Source organism: Hevea brasiliensis, chromosome 1 (genome assembly GCF_030052815.1).
Source record: "Hevea brasiliensis isolate MT/VB/25A 57/8 chromosome 1, ASM3005281v1, whole genome shotgun sequence".
In the NCBI taxonomy this organism is placed as follows: Eukaryota; Viridiplantae; Streptophyta; class Magnoliopsida; order Malpighiales; family Euphorbiaceae; genus Hevea; species Hevea brasiliensis.
The window spans coordinates 120,979,163-121,002,853 of NC_079493.1; the positions used below are offsets into that span (position 1 = coordinate 120,979,163).

At 31.9% G+C, this 23,691-nt stretch overlaps 2 protein-coding genes and 1 non-coding gene across 7 annotated transcripts; 1 reads left to right on the top strand and 2 right to left on the bottom strand.

Moving 5' to 3' along the window:
- Positions 1–3,833: 3,833 nt before the first annotated feature.
- On the top strand, positions 3,834–3,940 carry LOC131169674 (small nucleolar RNA R71). The gene has a single exon (XR_009140571.1). It is a non-coding gene; the product is annotated as a small nucleolar RNA R71 (small nucleolar RNA).
- Positions 3,941–11,198: 7,258 nt separating this feature from the next.
- On the bottom strand, positions 11,199–20,119 carry LOC131169254 (proline-rich receptor-like protein kinase PERK3). 5 transcript variants are annotated; one of them, XM_058149651.1, is made up of 12 exons: positions 20,031–20,119; positions 19,842–19,912; positions 19,243–19,378; positions 15,646–15,804; positions 14,704–14,776; positions 14,211–14,576; positions 13,924–14,013; positions 13,755–13,825; positions 12,817–12,893; positions 12,558–12,699; positions 11,689–11,850; positions 11,199–11,588 (listed from the first exon to the last, which is right to left on the bottom strand). In XM_058149651.1, exons 2-12 carry the CDS (start codon positions 19,856–19,858, stop codon positions 11,505–11,507), a joined length of 1,377 nt encoding a protein of 458 aa, XP_058005634.1. In that variant the 5' UTR covers positions 19,859–19,912; positions 20,031–20,119; the 3' UTR covers positions 11,199–11,504. The 5 variants fall into 5 exon arrangements, with proteins under 5 accessions (XP_058005634.1, XP_058005631.1, XP_058005637.1 ...); XM_058149648.1 differs by having other exon boundaries at positions 13,924–14,028; XM_058149654.1 differs by lacking the exon at positions 19,243–19,378 and having other exon boundaries at positions 13,924–14,028; positions 20,031–20,113.
- Positions 20,120–20,318: 199 nt separating this feature from the next.
- LOC131181469 (receptor-like kinase LIP2) lies at positions 20,319–22,187 on the bottom strand. Its single transcript, XM_058149659.1, has 2 exons — positions 22,019–22,187; positions 20,319–20,935 (listed from the first exon to the last, which is right to left on the bottom strand). Exons 1-2 carry the CDS (start codon positions 22,056–22,058, stop codon positions 20,334–20,336), a joined length of 642 nt encoding a protein of 213 aa, XP_058005642.1. The 5' UTR covers positions 22,059–22,187; the 3' UTR covers positions 20,319–20,333.
- Between the last annotated feature and the right edge of the window lie 1,504 nt (positions 22,188–23,691).

Below are 23,691 nucleotides of genomic sequence, written 5' to 3' on the forward strand. Positions count from 1 at the left end.
AGAAACTAGCTTGAAGAATTTTACTAGCTGTTTTAGAGATTCCAAAGTGTCCTCCATAATCAGAAGCATGGCAATGATGTATAACACTCTCTATCTTCTCATCAGAAATACATTTTCTTATTAAACCATCACAACATCTCCTAAAGAGTAAAGGATCATTCCATCTATAAAATTTTTCCTCATGCAAAAACCTTTTCTTTTGTTGCCATGTCATTCCTAGAGGTAAAACTCCACAAGATAGATAATTCACCAAGTCTGCATACCAAGGTAGTTTAGCAACAAGAGAGAAAAGTTGTTCATCCAAGAAAAACTCATTAATAGGGACTGCATCCATTTCTTCATCATCCAATTTCAACCTACTAAGATTATCAGCAACTATATTTTCAACCCCCTCCTTATCTTTAATTTCCAAATCAAACTCTTATAGCATCAAAATCCACCTAATGAGCCTAGGTTTAGCCTCCTTTTTACAGAGTAAATACCTAATAGCAGCATGATCAGAAAATACAACCACCTTTGAGTCAATAATGTAAGGTCTGAACTTTTCCAATGCAAAGACAATTGCTAAGAATTCCTTTTCAGTTGTTGCATAATTTGTTTGAGCCTCATCCAGTGTTCTACTAGCATAATAAATAGCATAAGCCCTTTTGTCTTTTCTTTGACCAAGAACAGCTCCAATTGCATAATTGCTAGCATCATACATAATTTCAAAAGGTAGACTCCAATCAGGCGGTTGCATGATTGGTGCAGTGATAAGAGCTTGCTTCAACCTACAAAAGGCATCCAAACACTTTTGGTCAAATACAAATGGTGTGTCATGACTTAACAAATTAGACAAAGGTTTAGCTATTTTAAAAAAATCCTTGATAAAGCGTCTGTAGAACCCAACATGCCCTAAAAAACTTCGAATTCCTTTGACATTGGTAGGAGGAGCCATCTTCTCTATCACTTCAACCTTAGCTTTATCAACCTTTATTCCTCTATTAGACACCAAATGTCCAAGCACTATCCCTTCCTGAACTATGAAATGACACTTTTCCGAGTTTAACACAAGGTCAGTATCTGCACATCGCTGCAAAACTTTAAAAAGGTTAACCAAGCATATGTCAAATGAAGATCCATAAACAAAAAAGTCATCCATAAAAACCTCCATTATATCTTCAATGAAATCTGAGAAGATTGTCTTCATGCACCTTTGAAAAGTGGCCGGTGCATTACACAACCCAAATGGCATCCTCCTATAAGCAAAGGTTCTATATGGACAAGTAAAAGTGGTTTTCTCTTAATCATTTGGATGGATAGAGATTTGGAAAAATCCCGAATACCCATCTAAATAGCAAAATTAAGAATGTCTAGCCACTCTTTCTAACATTTGATCAATGAAGGGAAGTGGAAAATGATCTTTTCTAGTGGCAATATTCAATTTTCTGTAATCTATGCACATTCGCCAACTAGTCACTATTCTGATGGGAATTAATTCATTATTTTCATTTTTGACCACTATCATTCCACCTTTTTTAGGGACAACATGTACTAGACTCACCCAAGTATTGTCTGAGATAGGATATGTGATCCCTGCATCAAGCAACTTCAAATTTTCATTTTTAACAACTTATTTCATATTTGGGTTCACCCTCCTCTGATGTTCAATAGATGGCTTGTAATTTTCTTCCAAAATAATCCTGTGCATGTAAAAGTGTAGACTTATTCCTTTAATGTCATCTATGGTGTATCCTAAAACTTTCCTAAATTGCCTCAATACTCTTAACAACTTATCAACCTCTAAAGTGCTCAAGTTTGCATTTACAATTACTGGATAAGTGTTATTGGGGCCAAAAAATTCATACCTGAGCTGAGAAGGAAGTTGCTTAAGTTCTACCTTTGGTGTATCTTCTTCCTAGAATGATGGTTGCTTAAATTCGACTTTTTCCTTCTATGTGAGTTGAAAAACTGGAGCAAAAATGAATGGTGGACTACTCTCTAAATGTTGAGCATATGCAGCCACATGAGGGTTGTTATTGTCTATGCTTCCTCCATGAACCAAGCAATTTTCAAGTGGATCTTTCGGATATCTCTTTCGGATATCTCTTTCTGAAGTGTTCTTCAACCAACTCATCAATGATATCAATTCTCAAACAAGTATCAGCTTCAGAATGATGCTTCTTCATGGTGTTATTAATATTGAAAATCAATTGATCTTCACCAACTCTAAGAGTCAATTTTTCTCCCTTAACATCAATCAATGCTCTTGCTGTAGCTAGAAAGGGCCTTCCCAAGATAATTGGGATATTAGAATCCTCTTCCATGTCCAATATGACAAAGTCAACAGGTATATAGAACTTCCCAACTTTCAGAGGCACATTTTCTAAAATCCCTTCAGGATATTTAATTGATCTGTCAACTAACTGAAGATAAATGTGGGTTGGATTAAGATCTCCCATATTGAGCTTCTCATAAATGGAGAGGGGTATAAGGCTAACACTAGCCCCTAGATCACATAAAGTTTTTTATAACACGACTCTCCAATATGACATGGAATTGAAAACCTTCTGGGGTCTTTGAGCTTAGGAGGAAGTTTCTTTTGGAGTATGGCACTACATTCTTCTGTCAAAGCTACAGTTTCATGGTCTTCAAGTCTCCTCTTATTTGAGAGAATTTCTTTTAAGAATTTTGCATAAGAGGGCATTTGTGAAAGAGCATCAATTAAAGACACATTTATGTATAGCTTCTTCAAAACCTCTAAGAACTTCCCAAATTGCTTATCAAGCTTAGCTTTTTGAAATCTTTGTGGAAAGGGAAGTTGTGGTTTGTAAGGCTCTGGAGGTATATACTTCTTTTCCTTCTCTTCAATTTTCTCTTTACCTTTTTCTGCACTTTCTTTCTCACTTTCTTGTTTTTTACTCTCATCAATTTCTTTCTCATTTTCTTTCTTCTCACTTTTTTTCATTTTTCTCATTGTTTTTACTCTTTTTATTGTTTACAACCTTCCCACTTCTTAAAGTAATAGCTTGACACTGCTCTCTTGGGTTTTCTAGTTGACTTGGAAGTTTTCCAAAAGATTTGGTACCTGAGGAAGATGCTTGTTGTGCAATCTGATTTTCAACATTCTGTTATGTGTTTGCATCTGTTCTAGCCTTGCTTTCATCTCTCTCATCTCTTCATCATGCTTAGTTTGGTTAGCAAGAATCTGTTGCAATAAAGCTTCTATGGTGGAACTTTGCTCTTGCTATTTTGGTGGAGGATTCATGTTTCTCTGCTGAAAATTAGGCAATGGTTGCCTATTTTGCTAATATGGAATTCCTTGTTGCTGTTGTGGTTGAAGATTCTGATTTGGGACTTGATTTTGCTGATTTCCCCATGAAAAGTTGGGATGATTCCTCCAAGCTAGATTATAAGTTTGAGAGTAAGGATTCCCCATTTGTTTGTTTCCATAATTACCAATATATGCAGCTTGCTCTCCATAGTCTATTCCACAACTGATAGTTTCTTTTGCATAAACAACTTGTTGTGAACTTCCAGATGATGATGATGAACTAATCAACATACTTAAATCTTCCATCTTCTTAGCCAAAACATTTATAAGTGCATCAAACTTTGCATTAATCATGTTGAATGGATCCAGGTCATACATTCCAGCAGCTTGCCTCTTTTGAGTTGGAGCTGGTCCTCTTAGACTACTCCAAAGATGAGTATTCTTTGCAATCTTCTCCAATAGCTCATAAGCTTCATCTTCATGCTTCATAATAAATTCTCCTCCTGTTTGAGCATCAATAATCCCTCTAATTGCAAGAGTAACATTAGTGTAAAAATTCTAATTTATCATCCATTTTGGAATGGCATGATGTGGATATTGTCTCTCTAATTCCTTCCATCTCATCCATGATTCATAGAGACTTTCATCTTCTCTTGTTCTGAAAACTGTCATTTGATTCCTCAATTCTTGAGTTTTTCCAGGTGGAAAATATTATGCAAGAAATGCATCAGTGAGTTGCTCCCAATTTGTAATGGAGTTGTGAGGTAAAGAATCAAGCCAATCCAATGCTCTATCCTTCAAAGAGAATGGGGATAGCTTCAATCTTGCTGCATCATCGGATACTCCAGGTTGTTTTTGCATATCACAAATCATAGCAAACTTCTTTAGATATGTGTGTGGATTTTTGGAAGGATGTCCACCAAATTGGGAATTTTGAATCATTTGAAGAACTCCAAAATCTATCTTGTAGCTATTTGCATCAATTATTGATCTTGCTATACTCTCTCTCAAGTCATCAAAAACAAGGAAATGCATGATCCATCATACTTCTCCTAGGCACATTAGCATTTACAACCTCTTCACCTTGGGCTGCATTTTCATTGTTTCTATCATTTCCAACATTACCACCAAAAATTCTAATTCTTTCATCAGCCATGTCTGCTTCAATTTCAGTTGCTCTCAAGGCTTCTTTCCTTTTTCTAGTTTCTTTCTTGTTGGCTTTACAAAATTTCTCAATTTCAGGATTAAACAATAAGGATGTGTCACTTGTGCTTCTTGCTCTTCTCATAAAAGATTAAGAGTACCTTAAAAGAACAAACAAACACAAAAAATGAAAAGATAACAAAAGTAAAAAACTATAAACAACTAAAATAATCAAGAATTCAATCTTAAACAAATAACTCCCCAGCAATGGCACTAAAAACTTGATGTGGCCTAACCGCAAGTGCACGGGTCGTACAAGTAATATAGAAAAGAAATCGTTCCCATGAGGAGTTGTGTTAATGATCGAATTTTTCATATAAAAATTGACTAATTTGAACTATTTTTGAAATTAAAGCAATAAATTGATAGATATTGAAGTGTAAAACCTATATGTGCAAAATTAATAATCTATTCAACAATATAATGATTTAACTAAATTTGAGTCAAATTAAAATAAACAAATTGAAATATGGCAAGATTTAAAAGGGTAAACAATTAAATTCAATTAGAAATTAACAATAATAAAAGGGTGATTCTGGAGTTTGGGAGTTCATATTCAAGCTACTTTAGGATTTTTGAATTGATTATCCAATCTTATGGAATTTACAAGTTTTAAGCAGATTAATTCTTAAATCCTTTGAATAATCTTTCGAGTGGGACAAAGAGTGCCTTAATCAATCTAATCCTACTTTCGTGGAGTTAAAATTAATCAAGACCCATTAAGTTCCTTAATTAATCTGTAAATCCTCTTAATCCTTAGTCTATTTCTAGATCTAAGTTAATTAAGTCCAATTTTTTGATTATCTATCACAAGGTTTTCTCCTTTTGGTGCTTCAATCATAGATTAAGAACAATACTTAATGGGATCCTACACTAAGCATGTCATTGAGCACACAAAAAATGAATAAAACTGCATTAAAATCACAAAATATGGATTACCCAATCAAAATTCAAAAAAATATCTCAAATATTACATCCCAACTCCAAAATCTAATGAAAACTACTCACTATCCATAATATTTACAATAAATTCTAAGTAAACATGGAAATAAATATTAAATCTAAGCTAAGAACTAAAAAAACCCAATACAAGAAAGGTAGAAAATGGGGAAGAAAAGAAGAAAACTCCAAATCTGATTTAGAAATGGAGAGGTGACGTTTTTGCTCTGTTTTCTTACTCTTCCCCTGCTGCTGCTCTTTTTGTCTCCTCCTCCCTTTTTTCTAAAATGAGATAAGGACATATTTATATCTTTTTCTGACAAGTAGCCCTAAAATGGTGTGTTTGAGGTGTAGTTTACATGAGGGAATCTTCTGCCAGCTCACTATGAAGACTCTATGAAACTGCATAAGTGGACTGCATAAGTTATATAGGCCCTTATGCAGTTTTCGACAGGTTTTGGGCCCTCTGTGTGAAGCTGCATAAGTCATGCAGTGACTTAATGCAGATTTTGGTAAGAATGAAAAAAATTGCTTCTTCTCCCTGTGCAGAACTGCACAACTTATGCGACAAGTTATGCACAATTTGGCCACTGCATACTTCAACTTTCAAACTTGTTTTTGATATCTTTGGCTGTAGAAATCACTCCTCATTAGCAAAATTTCTTTTTTAGTCCCTCAAAAACACAATTTTTCCTACAAAATAAAGTAAAATTACAAATTAATCCAAAAATTGACAATCATGAAAACTATCTAAATAACTAATAAAATTAGCTAAAAGTGACTAACAAATAAATAAAATGACCATGAAATTAAACCTAAATGACTATGCAAAATGCATGTATCAGTTATATTTTTAAATAATTATAAGTACAATTATACTAGATCATTTAATTAATAAAAAAATATCTTACAGGTTAGTTCCCCTCAATATGCTAGTGATATGGTTAACATTACCGGAATTCGGCAAAAAATTTGCAAGTGAAAAATCCGCCACCTGAATCAATTATTTATATAAATTAACTTATATCCAAATATCAACTCAACTCAACTCAACTAAGCCTTTATCCAAAAGAATTTGGGGTCGGATATATGGATTCGCTTTCTCCACTCTAAACGATTTTGGGTTAAATTCTCAGAAATGTATAATGCTTCTAGGTTATGTTGTACTACTCTCCTCCAAGTCAATTTAGGTCTACCCCATTTTTTCTTTCTATCCTCTAACCTAATGTGCTCTACTTGTCTAACTGGAGTCTCCGTATGTCTACGCTTCACATGACCAAACCACCTCAATCTCCCTTCTCTCAACTTATCTTCAATTGGCACAACTCCTACCTTTTCTCTAATACTCTCATTACGGACTTTATCTAGTCTAGTATGGCCACTCATCCACCTTAACATTCACATCTCTGCAACTCTTATCTTAGACGCATACGACTCTTTTAGTACCCAATACTCACTACCATATAACATAGCTAGTCGTATGGCTGTACGGTAAAATTTTTCTTTCAACTTATTGGGAATCTTACGATCACATAAAACTCCCGTGGCACGTCTCCACTTCAACGATTCGGTTTTAAATATCTAGGCTCAGTCCTTCAAGTAGATGGGGGATGTGAGGAACTTATATCCAAATATCAAATTAATGAAATTACAAAAGGTTTTTCAATATATTATAAAATATTTTGACATTTAAATGTTAAAATTGTATTTCTTACAAAAATATTTCACCTTTGGTTCAAAGTCATCATCAAGAAGAATATTATCTGCTTTGATATCTCGATGTATAATTTTAGTTCTACCTGAATATATATATATATATAAAGAGAAGTAAAAACTTTAATGGAAGATAAATTAATAAAACTAAAACAAAAAATAAAAATAAATCAAGCCTTAATAAAGTTGATGTAGATATAACAACCTTTTTGCAGAGTGTATGGCGATTTTCATTCTTTTCGGCCATTCCAAAATTTTATTTTTTTTCTGTTAGACATAAATAAAACAAACACAATGAATATTAAAATGTATATTTTAAATTAAATTATTAATTATGATTTGATTTTGTAATTCATTAATTTAGGATTTATACTATTTTCTTCTATAAAATGCATTTAAAGAACTGCTCAGATAAATGTGCATGAACGCCTCAGTGTAAACTATTAAAGATAAAAGAAAAGGAGAGAAGAATGACTGAGTGTGTTAGGAAAAAAGAACTCACCATGTAAATGATCTGTCAAGGTATTATTGGGGACAAACTCTAAAACAAGTAATCTATCGGCTCCTTAAGTGCAGTGCCCAATCATCTTAACAATATTTGGGTGATTCACACAGCTAAGGTACTCACCCTCCTCCAATTTATCTTCCAACTTTATTTTTTAAAGTTTCTTGATAGCAACATCTTCACCATCTAAGGTTGCCTTGAAGACTTGACCAAAACCACCCTCACCAAGTAGGCAGTTTTTGGAGAAATAATCAGTTGCCTCTGCTAGTTCTTTAAAGCCATATTCCTTCTTCTTCTGTCTTTCAATATTCTCAGAGGCTGGTGCATGACTTTCATTCTCCTCCTCATCAGAAGATAAGCTAGATTTAATTAGATCTACGACCGGTGACTGGTGAGATAGCTGTGCAGGTGCATCAATTTGATTCTCCTCATCAGAAGATAACCTAGATTCAATCGGATCTATTGACTGGTGTGGTAGTGGTGCATGTGAGTTACATCTATCATCTGACCAAATTACAACAGGCCACAATCGGTTAGGGGAGAAAGAAAACTCAAAAGCCTCTACATTTAAACACCTTCTAATAAGAAATGGAATAATGATTCCTTCGTGGAAGATAAATAAAAGTGTAACTCAAAAGCCTCTACGGCTTTATTACTTTAGACTCATCATAAAGTGTCAGCTAAAACAAATACCTTTAGCGTCAGTGCTGGTCTTGCTCGAGAAGCAACCCATCAAAAGTGGCAGAGTCGCTCGCTGCAGTTTTGCTAACATGACCACTACAACAAAAGTCGGTAATAATATGGTGGCCGGCGGCTGGAGCCTGAAGAGGTTTCTTGTATATCCTATTACATATTCTAGTGGAGTGGGATACAAGGGAGGGAGGGAAGAGGGTGAGTGCGAACTGCAAAGGTATATATATATTTTCCAAAAGGTTGTAAGCAATATAATAATAATTATTATTTTTCTTTTACGGCAAAGCTTACTTTTTCTCTGAATTTTGGTGTATGTCGAAATAACCTCAGATACTTATCCAATTAAGTTTGTTTTTTTTTTTCCTTCAAGAGAATGCAAATGAGAAATTCTTTTTTTTTTTTTTTAAGGGACAACACTTGCTTAGTAATTAATATTTTTTAGGTTGGGGTCCCGGTGAGAGTCTTGGTCAACTCGTGGAAAATTATTCCGGGCTATGAAATGCTAATTTTATTATGACTCTAATCCATTAGAATATTCAAGGATTTCGATACTTATTTTTGTTTTAATGACAATATTTAGTGTTTTCTCTATTCAATAATGCAACTCTTCGGAAAAAAAAATCCCTTTAAACTTTTGATAATTACTCTGATAATCAAATAAGTTTAGTTAACTTAGTTGATCCTTTTAAATTCATATAATTATTTTTAAAGTTAAATAAGTAATTTTTAATTTAATTTATTCTTTTAAATTTTTTATAATTATTTATAAAGTTAAATAAATTTTTATTAATTTAATTAATTCATTTAAACCCCCCATAAATCAAAAATCACTTTTATAAGTCCCCACTTAATGTATTGTGCGTTTTGTTAAATATAAGTCCAACATGTCCAGTGTTATTGAATTATGTAGGACCTAAAACTTTTCTTGTGCATCCAACACGAGCATGCTAAAAAACACTAAATTTAGTACTAGACATGTTAAATGTTAATAACAGTGAATAACACCCATATTTTCGATCATTTATTTCTATTGATAGAATTGAGTTGTAGAAAGAAAGAATGAGAGAGCAGTAAAGAGTTTGGCTCTTAAGCTATATAATAAAAAGAGACATCAACTAAATGTCTATTCATCACATATAAGTCATAAGATAGAGATTAAACTTTTTTGATCTAAAACATTTTGACTCCAAAAGTAGCTATCAGGAGCTTAAATAGATTAATTAAATTGATAAAAATTTATTTGACTCTAAAAGTAATTTTTAAAGGGTTTAAACGAGTCAACTAAATTAACAAATAGTTTATTAAACTTTAATAATAATTGTCACGTACTTAAAAGGTATTTTTGCCAAAAAAAAAAAATTAGGCTCTTCAACTGCAGCTTTTATTAGCTTTTTCTACTCAAGAATCGTGGAGTTACTCATATCTACAGAAAGGTCAATTTTTGTGCAGATTAATTAGCTTTTTCTACTCAAAATTATCTGTTGGTGTTCATGGGTTAGAGAGCCTCCACCCTCTAATTTGGTCATATTTAAAACTGCTAATTACTAAAATCCCTTTAAACTCTTGATAATTGCTCTGATAATCAAATAAGTTTAGTTAATTTAGTTGATTCTTTTAAATTCAAATAATTATTTTTAAAGTTAAATAAGTAATTTTTAATTTAATTTAATCTTTTAAATTTTTTATAATTATTTATAAAGTTAAATAAATTTTTATTAATTTAATTAATCCATTTAAATCCCTATAAATCAAAAATCACTTTTATAAGTCCCCACTTGATGTAACATGTGCAATGTCATTAGGTTATGTAGGGCCTAAAACTTATCTTCTGCATCCAATACGGAGCATGCTAAAAAGCATTAAATTATGTTAAATGTCGATAACAGTGGTAACACGTATATTTTGAATCATTTGTTTCTATTGATGGAATTGAATTGTAGAAAGAAAGAATAAGAGAGTAGTAAAAAGTTTCGCTCTTATGCTATACAATAAAAAGAGACGTCAACTAAATATCTATCCATCACATATAAGTCATACGGCAGAGATTAAACTTTTTGGATCTAAAACATTTTTAACTCCAAAAGTAACTATCAAGAGTTTAAATAGATAAATTAAATTGATAAAAATTTATTTGACATCAACTAAATTAAGAAATAATTTATTAAACTTCAATAATAATGGTCACGTACTTAAAAGGTATTTTTACCAAAAAAAAAAATTAAGGCTCTTCATCTTTTCTACTCAAGAATCGTGGAGGTTACTCGTATCTATAGAAAGGTCAATTTTTGTGCAGATTAATTAGCTTTTTCTACTCAAAATTATCTGTTGGCGTTCATGGGTTAGAGAGCGTCCACCCTCTAATTTGGTTATATTTAAAACTGCTATAGGGAGGAGAAGAGAAAAGCTTTGAGGGGAGCCAAAAAGAAGACAGCAAGGGAGAGTGGCACTAAAGAAGTTCCACAATAAAGAAAATTTGTGGTGATTAATTTTGTTAGACTGTAATTGAAAGGAGTTCACCTTCATCTGATCCCCAGAAAATTTTGTCTGCCGTCTCTAACGTGGTTACCATAAATAGAATAGATGGGTCTCAGTGCCAATTCTTTTCTTTTTTATCCAGATTTTTAATTTGCAAGTACTAGTGATTGAAACGATCATTAACAAAACAAAATCATCGGATTTATCACATTTGTATTTCTGCTGTATCTTCATCAGCATCATCGTTCTTAATTTCTTAATTTCTGATGTAAAGAGGGGTGAGCGTCGGCGGGGCTTTCTCTCTTACCAAAACAAGCCGACTCCACAGCCAAACAATCCAAAACCACAGCCAAGCCACATTGTAAACAGAAAATCAAACCATATAGGCAGAGCTACGAAGAATAGACTCAAAATTCGTTAACACAAAAAAAAATAATAATAAAATAAAAAAACACACGGACACACAAATCGGAGGGTAAGAGAGTTCTAAGCATAACTCAGATCTACAAAATCACAAACCATACCTATAAAAACCAGTTTGAATCAAAGGAGGCTATGAAGGGCAATTTGAACCAAAGGAGGGATGACTATGTCAATGTATGAAAAGGGAATGGAGTAGAGAGTTGCATAAATTAATTGCAGCTGAGGCTTCTCTTAGTCCAGACCTTGTGTATCGTTGTATTGGTTATATTTCTAAATCTATGATTCCCATGGCTAATGTAGTTAACACTCATCCTTAAGGAAAGTGTTGTCACTGCTTAGCCATATACTTTCCGATGCCAAATTTCCTTGTAAGACTTCAACAATCTGCATCAAATATTAATGCTTAAATGTATCAGTATTAATTAATTAATAATAATTAACTTGTAAATAATTTTTTTTACTTCATGAATATGCTTAAACATACCTGACTCATTTTTGGCCGATATTTTGCAGGTTTATATATACAGGCTGCGGCACAATAAATCATTCGAATCATTTCTATTTTGCTATAATTATTCTTTAATTTGACATCAACAATATTACTATAATTGTCTGTGTCCAAAGCTTCTTTGAGTTGAACTGCTACCTGAAATTTGGAAAACAGAAATTTTAGTTGACTATATCATCATAACTCCCCCATTCATTGGATGATAGTTGATTTTTTTTTTATTTTAGTTTAAGATGTTGACTTATTATGTCTTTTAGTAAAGAAATATAAAGATAAAATAAATGGAAATTCAATCTCTACGACTGTATAACTTTCTCAATTATGAAAGTAACTTACTAAGAAAAGTCAGTAAGTTGAGAATGGATTAGCAATTAAATTGGACTTCCTTAATAGAAGTAAATCAAAAAGAAATTATCAAGATCTACAATGCTACCGCATTTGTGACACTAGCTTTTATCGATAAACAAAGGTGAATAAAATATTAAAAAATCAAAGTTCATGACAAGTAACTTTCTAATAAGCATTTATTTGCAGGGAAATTACTTTAATAAAAGAAATTAAAAATAAAAAAGCAAAGCATGTTTAAACCAAATGAAACCTGATTAAGTGAAGGATATAATGATGCATAGATTTGTAAGAATAGAAAATTTTTATCTAGATCCAATTTATAATGGACTCAAGACATAAATATATGAAATTCAAGTATTTAATAGGTGAATCCTATCATACATTTTATATTTTAGGTTTATAATAGACCAAATTTAAATAAAAAAATCCAGTGTTGACTGTTATGGAGTAATACAATATGGAAGAAAAAAAAATTACACACACACACATGTGCGTACCCAAGAAGTCAAGGCTTGAAAATTGCCTTCCCTTGAAATAGGCTTTTTACCAGTGATTAACTCTAAAAGCACCACACCAAAGGAATATACATCAGTCTTATCACTGATCTGTTGGGTTCTGAAATATTCAGGGCAAAGATAACTGCAAATGGAGAAAATGTGCGTGAGAAGAACCTATTCTATAAATTTTCCTAAATAATGAAAATCTAGGTAGATGTAAACATGCTTAGCTAACAAATACAGAACATATATATCTTACCCAAAGGTTCCCTTTACCACAGTGGACATATGGGTAACAGAATTTGAAAATTGCTTGGCAAGTCCAAAATCTGAAATCTGAAAAGAAAGAATTGATATGGGTACATCTATTCTGTTAAATAGCAAAAAAATCAATGACAACCGAAATTAATTTAAACAATTTTATATTTCAAACTGAAATTAATGAAAAAATTCAGTATTATTAATCCAATTAATAAGAATGTAAGTTTCCTCATCTTAATAACTAGGGTTTAATTCTTGATAGCATGTGAAAATTTTACTTATTTTTTTCAATGTGGTATTCCCAACCCCTTAAGTAAAACTACAAAGTTGTCGCTCGACAATATTATAGTATGTTAAATTCGCATCAAAATGACTTAAATTTGAAGAAAATATTGGTTAAAATTTCAATATATAAATGATTACATTGCTTTACGCATCAAAATGACTAGCCAATTTAATATTATGACTCAACCACTTATATATTGCTCTTTTACTTTATATTCTTTTAATACAGGATTCCCAACTCAATGGTCATAATACAACCGTTGTACAAACAGCCCCTCAACTTAGACTCAAAACGTTTGTTTCTCTGATCCCGGCAAATTATATTGAACACATATTCTCTATCTAGAGTCAGGTATAAGTTTGGTGAAGAAAAAGATGTCTGATCCTAAGCTTTCACTTAATGCGGTTTCAATTCGAATTTTGCAGCTAAAAAAAAAAAATTGGGTTTCAAATCGGCCCAGTTCAGTTCATTCAATTATGAAATAGTCTCCAATGATGACTACCTTAATCCCTTTCCTATTTTGTGACTCTAGTTCGAACTTTCAAGGCAAATCATTAAAATTCTCGGAAAAAAATTGTGCAAAATGTAGATAGGAAGATTAGCAAAAATTGTGGGAGCATGCATAAAGCTTTATCTCACATAAATCTTACCTTTGGTTCAAAGTTTTGATCAAGAAGGATATTGCTAGCAGTGATATTCCTGTGTATGATCTTTGGATTACCTAAACATATATATATCATAAAAATAAAGTGTAATTAGATGACCATGCCAATACCTTAAACATGAAAAAAGAATCTGGCTTATTAGCTAAATACTCACAGATTTCATGCAAATATGCCAATCCTTTTGCAGAACCTATGGCAATTTTTATTCTGGCTAGCCAATTGATGACCACTCTGTTGTCCTGTTCTGCAATTATAGAAACTTTGTACATGATTTTCATTTTCCATTTGGATACATAAAAAGGGAAGAAGGTGTGGGATTTTTTTTTTAATTTTTTTTTTATGAACTAGGCATGGAGAATGTTTTGACCTTCCTCCATATGATTATCTATCAATTTATGTCATACATTTTTTGTTGCAGACTAGGCGAAGGTAAGGACTCACCATGTAAATGATCTCGCAAGGAATTGTTGGGAATAAACTCATAAATAAGCAATCTATTGGCTTTCTCACTGCAGTATCCGATCAGATTCACGAGATTTCGGTGATGGATGCAGTTAAGCGTCCCAATCTCTGCCATAAATTCATTTTCCCCTTGTCTAGACATATGTTTAAGCTTCTTAATTGCAACAACCATACCATTTGGAAGCGTTCCCTTAAAAACCTGACCAAAACCACCCTCGCCAAGGAGATTGAAATTGGAAAAGCCACCAGTTGTTTTTGCTAATTCTTGATAAGTAAATACTCTTAATGTAGTAATTTGTATCCTCTCAACGCTAAGTACAGATTCTAGATTAGTAGTAGGCCTTCCTGTAATTGAAGGAGAAGTGATACATAAAATACAATTTACAGAAAATTCAGTAACCAAACATAATTCATGTACAAAGAAAATAAATAAAAATGGCATTGCATAGTTGTGATAAGAAAAAGAATATACCTTGAAGAGTTTCGATGTCTTTCCAATTCATTATCTTCACATGAGGTATAGTTCCTTCAAGAACTCTAATTATCTACACGACATAACAATCTTAAAACATTATATATATATATATATATATATATATACATATACATATCATTTTATACGTTTGAATCCATTAATGAGAATGTTGCAGTTCTTTTTAGTTCCTCTTTTATCCTGCAAATATTTATTTTCACTTTATTTTATTTTTGAAGAAACATGATTTTTTTTTAATTTAATTAGTTTAACATCTTCTCTAACTCAAAAACCTTTTTCATCAATACAACTCTATAGTTTTCTCTCATAATCTCGTTACAGTCCATCATTAAAAAAAAAGAAAAAAAATTAAACAACACTACTCATGCAGCCATATGATTGCTTAATCATAATGTAAATGAAAAAATAAATCTTAATCGACGTCCAAATCAACTTATAAATAAATTAATTGTAAAATCATAGTTTTTTGGTATTTTTTTTAATTTGTAAGATTGATTTTAGAAATGTAAATCGCAAAAACAAAATCACTATGCTCATAAACAAAAAATAAAATAAATACTTGCGGAGATTTAATCTACTTTTAAGATATAGGAACTCAAATTTTTTGGCATAGAACAATATGAAAAAGTAATTTATCGAATATAACTTAACAAAATAAACTAAAATATGAGTTTAGTTTTAACATTAACATTATATATATATATATATATATATATATATATATATATATATATATATATATATATACACTAAATTTTTATCAAAATATGAATTTATAAATTTAAAAATAATTTTAATAATATTAATTAAAAATTCATTATTATTATTATTATTATTATTATTATTATTATTACACTAAGGAATTAATCACAAATAAAATTAGAGCTAAAAGGTAAAATAATGTCGTAAATACATATTCACCTGTTTCATTATTGGTCGAGAGCGAGAAGGTTTATATACTGAAGCTGCAGCGCAACAAATCATTCTTATCATTTCCTCCTCATTGTACTCTTGTAATCTAGAATCAACAAGATCAGTATATTCATTATTTTCCAATGCTTGTCCAATCCGATCCTTAGCCTGAATGTTGATAAAGTGAAGTATTTGTTAATATTTTTTTTTTCAAAATAAAACTTTAATTTTTCACCATAATTACAATTATTTCTTTTCCTGCATATGCTAGTTTAATGGTATAGGCTATGTATGATTTAAGAGATCTAAACCCATAAATTACGTATAATATATAAAAATATAAATAAAGGAAATATATTAAATTAATAATAAAATAATATCAGGGTCGGCACTTGGAATGTTGGATCACTTACAGGAAAATTAATGGAGCTTGTAGATACCTTAGAAAGGAGAACGGTAAATATTGCTTGCATTCAGGAGACTAAATGGGTAGGAGAGAAAAGTGATGAAGTGGGTAATTCAAGATACAAACTGTAGTTTACCGGAAAGGAGAGAAACAAAAACGGAGTGGGCATAATCATAGACAGGATATTGAAAGATGCAGTAATAGCTGTGAAAAGAGTAGGAGATAGAATTATACTAGTAAAGCTAGTACTAGAAGGAGAAACAATAAATATAGTTATTGCTTATGCCCCACAAATAGGACTAGACAGTGAAAGTAACAAAAGTTTTGGCAAGATATGGATGATTTAATGCAAAGTATACCGAATGAAGAGAATGTTTTCATTAGTGGAGATTTGAATGGACATGTAGAAAGTGATAGACAAGGTTATAAGAATGTTCATGGAGGTTTTGGTTTTGGCAGTCAAAATAAGGAAGAAAAAAGCATCCTGGATTTTGCTATGACATATGACCTAATACTAGCAAATACCTACTTTATAAAAAGAGAGTCACATTTAGTGACTTTCAAAAGTGAGCAACATAGAAGCCAAATCGACTTCCTCTTAACCAGGAAGACAAATAGAGCTCTACGCAAGGATTGCAAGGTCATTCCAGGAGAGGCTTTAACAAGTCAACATCGGTTGGTGGTCTTGGATTTTAAGTTTAGGAACAATTCAAGTAAGGTCAGAAGAAATAGTGTAGCTCGAACAAAGTGGTAGGAGTTCAAACGAGTAATGCAAGTGAAGTTCAAAAATGAGTTTCTCGAGTCCGAAGTATGGAAGCTGGGTATGGAGGTCAGTGATATGTGAATACAGATGGCATCAAAAATTAGAGAAGTAGCTAGAAAAGTACTTGAAGAGTCTAAAGAACATGGACCATGAGTTTCTCGAGTCCGAAGTATGGAAGCTGGGTATGGAGGTCAGTGATATGTGAATACAGATGGCATCAAAAATTAGAGAAGTAGCTAGAAAAGTACTTGAAGAGTCTAAAGAACATGGACCATGAGTTTCTCGAGTCCGAAGTATGGAAGCTGGGTATGGAGGTCAGTGATATGTGAATACAGATGGCATCAAAAATTAGAGAAGTAGCTAGAAAAGTACTTGAAGAGTCTAAAGAACATGGACCACCCTCAAAAGAGAGATGGTGGTGAAATGAGGAAGTACAAAAGACAGTGAAGAGAAAAAGGGAATGGTATAAGAAATTACCTAAATGTAATAATAATGAGGCATATGAACAGTACAAGATAGCAAAGAAAGAGGCAAAAAAAGCAGTTAGTCAAGCAAGAGCACAGGCCTTTGAAAAGTTATATGAGAAACTTGAAACTAAAAAATGGGAGAAAGATATTTATAGATTAGCAAGGAGGAGAGAAAGGAAATGTCAAGATCTTAATCAAGTTATATGCATTAAGGATAAAAAAGGAAAAGTGTTGGTGAAAGATGAGAACATTAAATAAAGATGGAGAAATTATTTTAATAATCTCTTTAATAATAGTCAAAATGGTAATAGCGTAAATATAAACTATAGAACAATAGAAAAGAATGTGAATTATACTAGAAGGATTAAATCTTTAGAAGTAAAGGAAGCACTTAAGAGAATGAAAGTGAGTAAAGCCTGTGGACCCGATGAAATACGAATTGAAGTGTGAAAGTGTTTGGGAGATATGGGAGTAGCATGGTTAACTAAATTATTTAATAAGATTCTAAACTCAAAGAAAATTCCTGATAAATGGAGGAGGAGTATTTTAGTACCTATTTTTAAAAATAAGGGAGACATACAGAGTTGCTCAAACTATAGAGGAATTAAACTCATAAGTCATACAATGAAGTTGTGGAAGAGAGTTGTGGAGCATCAACTACGTCATGATACTTCTATCTCTCTCAATCAATTTGGTTTCAACTGTGGAAGCGATCTTTCTCATTAGAAGCTTAATGGAGAATTATAGAGATGTGAAGAAAGATCTACACATGGTTTTTATTGATTTGGAGAAGACTTATGATAGTATTCCAAGAGATGTCTTATGGAATGTGTTAGAACAAAAGAGGATATCTATTAGGTACATACAAGTGTTGAAAGATATGTATGAAGGAGCAACTACTATTGTGCGTATAGTGGGAGGGGACACGAGATTTTCCGATCTCAATTGGATTACACCAAGGATCAGCCATAAGCCCTTATCTTTTTACATTAGTTTTAGATGAATTGACGAAATATATACAAGAGAGTATTCCTTGGTGCATGATGTTTGCGGATGATATTGTTCTGATAGATGAGACACGAGAAGGAGTCAATAGAAAGCTAGAGCTTTGGAGAATTACTCTAGAGTCAAAGAGTTTTAAGTTAAGCAGAACGAACACGGAATACATGCATTGCAAGTTCAGTGAAGGCCAAACGGATGATAGGGAAGTAGTTTGAATGGAGTTGTACTGTCCCAAAGTAATCACTTTAAATATCTAGGCTCAGTCCTTCAAGTAGATGAGGGATGTAACGAGGATTTTAGTCATAGGATTAAAACCGGATGGTTGAAGTGGAGACGTGCCACGGGAGTTCTATGTGATCGTAAGATTCCCAATAAGTTGAAAGGAAAATTTTACCGTACAGCCATACGACCGGCTATGTTATATGGTAGTGAGTGTTGGACACTGAAAGAGTCGTATGCGTCTAAGATAAGAGTTGCAGAGATGATAATGTTAAGGTGGATGAATGGCCATACTAGACTAGATAAAGTCCGTAATGAGAGTATTAGAGAAAAGGTAGGAGTGGTGCCAATTGAAGATAAGTTGAGAAAAGGAAGATTGAGGTGGTTTGGTCATGTGAAGCGTAGACATACGGAGGCTCCAGTTAGACAAGTAGAGCACATTAGGTTAGAGGATAGAAAGAAAAAAAGGGATAGACCTAAATTGACTTGGAGGAGAGTAGTACAACATAACCTAGAAGCATTACATATTTCTGAGGATTTAATCCAAAATCGTTAGAGTGGAGAAAGCGAATCCATATAGACGACCCCAAATTTTTGGGATGAAGGCTTAGTTGAGTTGAGTATAGCATTTTTTTATAAATGATTAAATATTAAAAATTTCTATTTAAATAAAATTATATATATATATATATATATATATATATATATATATATATATATATATATATATATATAAGTTAGTGTCTTACCCAATTAATAATAGTGTCCCCTCGATTATCTAAAGGTTTTCTTCCAGTAATTAATTCTAAAAGTACAACACCAAAAGAATATACATCTGATTTCTCAGACACTCTTTGAATATCACCATATTCTGGATCTGCATAACTGCAATGAAAAGCTGAATTAAGATATTTTTAACTAGAAAATGAAAATCTTCAGTAATATGGGATCTTAAAATTAGTATTTTCTCTGTTATATTTTATTTCGCATTTTAAATAATTATAAAATATTTGATTATTCAAATAATAAGGGAAAAAAAATCTTACACATTTGTTCCCCTCAATATACTGGTGATGTGATTAACATTACGGTATTTGTAGAAAATTATAGCGAAAAATCTGCAACCTGAATCAATGATTTAAGTAAATTAATAGATTTTTTTACCATAAAATTTAATATAAAAATAATCAAACATAACAAAAATTAACTTATATCCTAAAAAAATTTATCTTATCAAATATAACAAAATTAACTTATCAAATTAATGAAATTACAAAATTTTTTTTTTCAATATCTTCTAAAAAATTTAGGCATTTTACTGTAGATTTAAATGCTGAAAATATCTTACCTTTGGTTCAAAGTCATTATCAAGAAGAATATTATCTGCTTTAATATCTCGATGAATAATTTTAGGTCTACCTGAAAATATATAAAAGAAACCTTAATGGAAAATAAATTAAAAACGCTAAAAAAGTAAAAATACATTAAGCCTCACAATAATTAACTATAGCCTAGAAAGAGTAGAATTACTCACAACCTTGATGTAGATATAATAACCCTTTTGCAGAGTGTATGGCGATTCTCATTCTTTTCGGCCATTCCAAAATCCCATTTTCTCCTATTAAAAATATAAAAACCAAACTCAATTAAGATTAAAATGTAGATTTTAAATTAATTTTTTATTATGATTTGATTTTATAGCTAATTAACTTAGGATTTATATATATTATAATCTTCTTGGTTCAGGATTTTTTGTGTGCCTATGTGTAAAGTTAGGGAAATGGTATAAGTTGTACAGAAGTGTAACGAAATGCCTAGATATCATATGTATATGAATACCTCAGTGCAGGCAAAAGGACTCACCATGTAAATGATCTGTCAAGGTATTATTGGGAACAAACTCTAAAACAAGTAATCTGTCGGCCCCCTGAGTGCAGTGCCCAATCATCTTAACAATATTTGGGTGTTTCACACAGCTAAGGTACTCACCCTCCTCCAATTTATCTTCCAACTTTATTTTTTTAAGTTTCTTGATAGCAACCACTTCACCATCTAAGATTGCCTTAAAGACTTGACCAAAACCACCCTCACCCAGTAGGCAGTTGTTGGAGAAATAATCAGTTGCCTCTGCCAGTTCTTTAAAACCATATTCCTTCATCTTATGTATTTCAGCATTCTCATAGGCTGGTGCATGACTTTGATTCTCCTCCTCATCAGAAGATGAGCTAGATTCAATTGGATCTATAACCAAGGACTGTGCAGGTGCATGAATTTGATTCTCCTCATAAGAAGATAAGCTAGATTCAATCGGATCTAGAAACGGTGAGTGGTGAGATAGATGTGCAGGTGCATGACTTCGATTCTCCTTATCAGAAGATGAGCTAGATTCAATCGGATCTATCGACTGGTGAGGTAGCGGTGCATGTAAGTAAGATCTATCATCTGACCAAATTATAACAGGCCACAATTGGTTAGGGAAGAAAGAAAACTCAAAAGTCCAATAATAATAAAAATAAAAATAAAAACCTCAAAAGTACAACTAAAAAAAAAAAAAAAGAAAAACTCTAAAGCCTCTACATTTAATCACTTTTTTGTTATAACCAGAATGGGCAGATGTCATTGATGGAAGCAAATTACATGGTCCTAATACGAGTCCAGCAAACTCTAAAAACCCAATCGTCAAAAAAAAAAAAAAAAAAGAAAAAACCCAACTCTCACTTGGAACCCTAGCCAACTTGGGCAGACAGACCCCAACTAAACCAGGCAAAAACAGAGAAGGATCGCCGCTGCACTAGGATCATCAGACGTCGCAGAACGTCATCCACAACACAAAGAGGAAACTCCACCAAACACAAGGGGGATGGAGGTGTTTAACCGACATGCGGGCTAAACAACCCCATCCCTGATTGAAGTAGAGATCTCCAACACAAATCAACTTAGGCAGCTAGAAAAATCAGTCTCATAAACGAACCCGATGAACTAGGACCATAGATGCCGACGAACCAGGAGAGGCTTGGCAGTGCTCAGGCCTTTCATCTCATATAGCCCTTAGGGTCAAAGATCAGTACTCGAATGGCACTAGATCTATCCTTGAGATGCCAACCCGTCAGCAGGGATAGCCCCTGGAAACCAACCTTAATTTACACCAAAAAGCCCCTCAACCGACTGCATTACTTAGATACCCGGTATGCAGATCAGCAATAGAGACACAACCAAAACCCCATCCAAGATGGTTACCAATAACTCCAAACTGGAGACTAAGGAAACTAGGAAAGCAAGAGGGAAAATTAATAAAACTAAAGGAAAAGCTAACTGAGGTAGGGAGAGGGTCGACGGCCAACGGCCGGACCTCCCCTGGGTTAATCTGCGTTGACGACTTCAGAAAAAGAGAGGAGAGAAAGCAAAAACACCTTCTGATAAGAAATGAAATCATTCCTTTATGGAAGATAAATAGAAGTATAACTCAAAAGCCTCTACGGCTTTATTACCAAAGACTCATCATGAAGTGTCGGCCAAAGCAAATACCTCTAGCGTCAGTACTGGTCTTGCTCAAGAAGCAACCCATCAAAGTCGCAGAGTCCCCGCTACAGTTTTGCTAACATGACCACTACAACAAAAGTCGGTAATAATATGGTGGCCGGTGACTGGAGCCTGCGGAGTGAGATACAAGGGAGGGGGGGTGGGTGCGAACTGCGAAGGTATAGACTTTTTTTTTTTTTTTTTAATAATGTAAGCAACAGAATTATTGTTGTTATTACTTTACTACTGTCAATTTAAAGAGTGAGTGACAGGAAGGTTTTTTTTTTTTTTTTTTAAGGAAAGATTTATTTTAATTAATTTCCACCTATGTGTTTAAGTTTAAATAGTTCTAATTTTATCTAAAAAATTAAAATAATAATTATTTAAATTTTTAATTATAAAAATATTAATTTTTTTTATTAAAAGTAGTATTATTAATATAAAATTATAAAACTAATCAAAAAAACTTTTGTTTTATTTTTTATAAAAATTTAAACTCAAACAAAAATTTATTATAAAAATAATAATTGTTCTAATTTTTAAATAGATTTAAACTAAATTAAGTTTTTTTTTATTTTTCCTTCGAAAGAATGCGAATGTGAAAGTTTTTTTTTTTTAAGGGACAATATTAACTCAGTAATTAATATATTTTAAGTGGGACAACTTTATTAGGACTCTAATCCATTAGAATATTCAAGGATTTCGATAATTATTTGTCTATTCAATAATGCAACTCTTCTATTCAATAATGCAACTCCCCGAAAAATAATTGAGGCTCTCCTGTGGCAGCTGGCTGGCGCAATAAAAAAGGACAAAAAAGTGTCAAGTGGCAGCTGGTGTGCGCAGAAGCTGTCTGGATAGCGTCCGCGACGCGCAGGCCATCTGGGTGTCTGCTACGCGTTAGTCACCTGTCTAGACTTTCTGAAATTATGTTTCGGCGCATTGCCTCTTTGTTTTATTACGTGTGTACACACTATTCACGAATTTAGAAAAAAAATTTTAGAGTTAACACATAAAAAATAAATTATAAAAATAATTTTACAAATATAAAAAATATTATATTAATATTTTATAATTAAATTAATCCTAAAAAATATTAAAATTTATAATATTATTAAATATATCTCTCTTTATATGTGATTGAACAGTCTTTTGACAAATAATTACACGTATAATTATTATAATTTTATTTAGATAAAATATTATTATACTTTTATTTAATTTTAAATTTTATAAAAAAAATTAATAATAAAATAAAATAATATATGTAAGAATTTTTAGTGAAATGAAAGGTGAGTTGACTCCTCATTTGATCATTTTGTTAGATGCATCCACCACTAATTTTTCTAATGTAGTAAAGTATAATTTAATAGTAATAAAATTTATGCAAAAAAATTTTCATAAATTTAAATAAATAATTAATTTAAATATATTTAATAAATACATGAACATGGTAAGATATAGCATTGTAGATATTTTATATATATATTCAATATCAACTCACAAACTTAATAATTCAAAAACTCACTTGTTTAATTAATGAATAAAAATATCTATAAAAAAATTTAATAATGACATAAAAAAAAACTAATAAAGAATATAAAATCAAAAGAATGCCCTTAAGATACAAAGGAATTCAGTTGAGTTTTCCCAAAATTAAGACTTTACCTTTAAAAAGA

Coding starts and splice junctions, on each gene's coding strand:
- LOC131169254 (XM_058149648.1), bottom strand. Junction 12,894..13,754: donor ATCAAAACTTTGAACCAAAG/GTAAGATTTATG, acceptor CTTTCTTTTCAG/ATTTCAGATTTTGGACTTGC. Junction 11,851..12,557: donor TTCAAGCCTTGACTTCTTGG/GTACGCACATGT, acceptor TCCAAATTTCAG/GTAGCAGTTCAACTCAAAGA.
- LOC131181469 (XM_058149659.1), bottom strand. CDS start 22,058: ATGGGTTGCTTCTTGAGCAAGACCAGTACTGACGCTAGAG. Junction 20,936..22,018: donor GACCAGTACTGACGCTAGAG/GTATTTGCTTTG, acceptor TAATTTGGTCAG/ATGATAGATCTTACTTACAT.